Genomic DNA, 2,335 nt, shown 5'->3' with positions numbered 1-2,335 from the left:
AGTGACTGTAAATGTGATTTTGATCAATCTCATGGAACAAAATTTTCTGTAACAGTAACTGAAGTAGTTAATTTAACTCTAACCATTAAGATTACAAAAAGATTAATAGCAAAGAAATTCATTCTCTCAAGGAAATGCTCCATGTTTAGTTATGTGGTGGCAATGAAATTTCCATTTTTATTTTTAGTTAACTTACTATATAAATAGCATTAGATATATATACATATCCATAATTTTGTGTATATAAACGTGTGTGTCTATCTATCTACGTGTGTGTGTGTGTAAACAGCCAAGCCAGGAGTGTCTAAGGTAATGCTATGAATCTAGCTTTTCCATTTTCATTTAATTATTTCTACACTGCCTTCCAATCTACCATGCAAACTTTTTCTAAGTTTTTATTTTATGCTGGAGTGGCTGGTTAACAATGCCGTGATCGGCTCAGGCGCCCGCGGGCCAACTCAGCCACAGAGGTACCCGCATCCCCTCCCCTCCCAAGGCCCCTCCATCCTGGCCTCGCGGCGGACGGTGCTGGCCGCCCTTGCGAAGAGAGCAGCGCTGCCCCGCATCCCCTCCCGCCTGACCGTCCGCCCCGCACCCCCTCCCGCATGACCATCCGCCCCGCATCCCCTCCCGCCTGACCTTCCGCCCAGCACCCCCTCCCGCCTGACCGTCCGCCCCGCACCCCCTCCCGCCTGACCATCCGCCCCGCATCCCCGCCCGCCTGACCATCTGCCCGCATCCCCTCCCGCCTGACCGTCCGCCCGCACCCCCTCCCGCCTGACCATCCGCCCCGCATCCCCGCCCGCCTGACCATCTGCCCGCATCCCCTCCCGCCTGACCATCTGCCCGCACATCCCCTCCCGCCTGACCGTCCGCCCCGCATCCCCTCCCGCCTGACCGTCCGCCCCGCACCCCCTCCCGCCTGACCATCGCCCCGCATCCCCTCCCGCCTGACCGTCCGCCCCGCACCCCCTCCCGCCTGACCATCCGCCCCGCATCCCCGCCCGCCTGACCATCTGCCCGCATCCCCTCCCGCCTGACCATCTGCCCGCACATCCCCTCCCGCCTGACCGTCCGCCCCGCATCCCCTCCCGCCTGACCGTCCGCCCCGCACCCCCTCCCGCCTGACCATCGCCCCGCATCCCCTCCCGCCTGACCGTCCGCCCCGCATCCCCTCCCGCCTGACCGTCCGCCCCGCACCCCCTCCCGCCTGACCATCTGCCCGCATCCCCTCCCGCCTGACCATCGCCCCGCACCCCCTCCCGCCTGACCGTCCGCCCCGCATCCCCGCCCGCCTGACCATCTGCCCGCACCCCCTCCCGCCTGACCATCGCCCCGCATCCCCTCCCGCCTGACCGTCCGCCCCGCACCCCCTCCCGCCTGACCATCTGCCCGCATCCCCTCCCGCCTGACCATCGCCCCGCACCCCCTCCCGCCTGACCGTCCGCCCCGCATCCCCTCCCGCCTGACCGTCCGCCCCGCACCCCCTCCCGCCTGACCATCTGCCCGCATCCCCTCCCGCCTGACCATCGCCCCGCACCCCCTCCCGCCTGACCGTCCGCCCCGCACCCCCTCCCGCCTGACCATCTGCCCGCACCCCCTCCCGCCTGACCATCGCCCCGCATCCCCTCCCGCCTGACCGTCCGCCCCGCACCCCCTCCCGCCTGACCATCCGCCCCGCATCCCCGCCCGCCTGACCATCTGCCCGCATCCCCTCCCGCCTGACCATCTGCCCGCACATCCCCTCCCGCCTGACCGTCCGCCCCGCATCCCCTCCCGCCTGACCATCTGCCCGCATCCCCTCCCGCCTGACCGTCCGCCCCGCATCCCCGCCCGCCTGACCGTCCGCCCCGCATCCCCTCCCGCCTGACCGTCCGCCCCGCACCCCCTCCCGCCTGACCATCTGCCCGCATCCCCTCCCGCCTGACCGTCCGCCCCGCATCCCCTCCCGCCTGACCGTCCGCCCCGCATCCCCTCCCGCCTGACCGTCCCCCCGCATCCCCTCCCGCCTGACCGTCCGCCCCGCATCCCCGCCCGCCTGACCGTTCCCCCGCATCCCCTCCCGCCTGACCGTCCGCCCGCATCCCCTCCCGCCTGACCGTCCGCCCCGCCCCCGCAAGGCTGTTCTCTAGTCCGCGAGGCTGCTTCTGCTTGCAGATGAGCGCGTTTGTATCGCTTCTCTCAGAGTCTGCACAGAAGGATACCATCCGCGGTTTCTCTTTCTGCCTGACTCACTTCGCTCGGCGTGACAATCTAGGTCCCTTCATGCTGCACATGGCGTTCTTTCTTTCTAAGGTACCAGGCTGACTTTCAGGCCGTGGATTAGAGTCATTTC

The 2,335-nt window shown here is 66.4% G+C and overlaps 1 protein-coding gene across 1 annotated transcript; it reads right to left on the bottom strand.

The window, feature by feature from the left end:
• Positions 1-418: 418 nt before the first annotated feature.
• LOC136147903 (uncharacterized) lies at positions 419-2,056 on the bottom strand. The gene has a single exon (XM_065907245.1). The coding sequence runs from the start codon at positions 2,054-2,056 to the stop codon at positions 419-421; it is 1,638 nt and encodes a 545-aa protein (XP_065763317.1).
• Positions 2,057-2,335: the final 279 nt, after the last annotated feature.

This window comes from Muntiacus reevesi, chromosome 16, assembly GCF_963930625.1.
Source record: "Muntiacus reevesi chromosome 16, mMunRee1.1, whole genome shotgun sequence".
NCBI classification, from domain to species: domain Eukaryota; kingdom Metazoa; phylum Chordata; class Mammalia; order Artiodactyla; family Cervidae; genus Muntiacus; species Muntiacus reevesi.
Note: the sequence above shows the minus strand (reverse complement) of the source record. Positions and strands in the feature narration are given on the sequence as shown.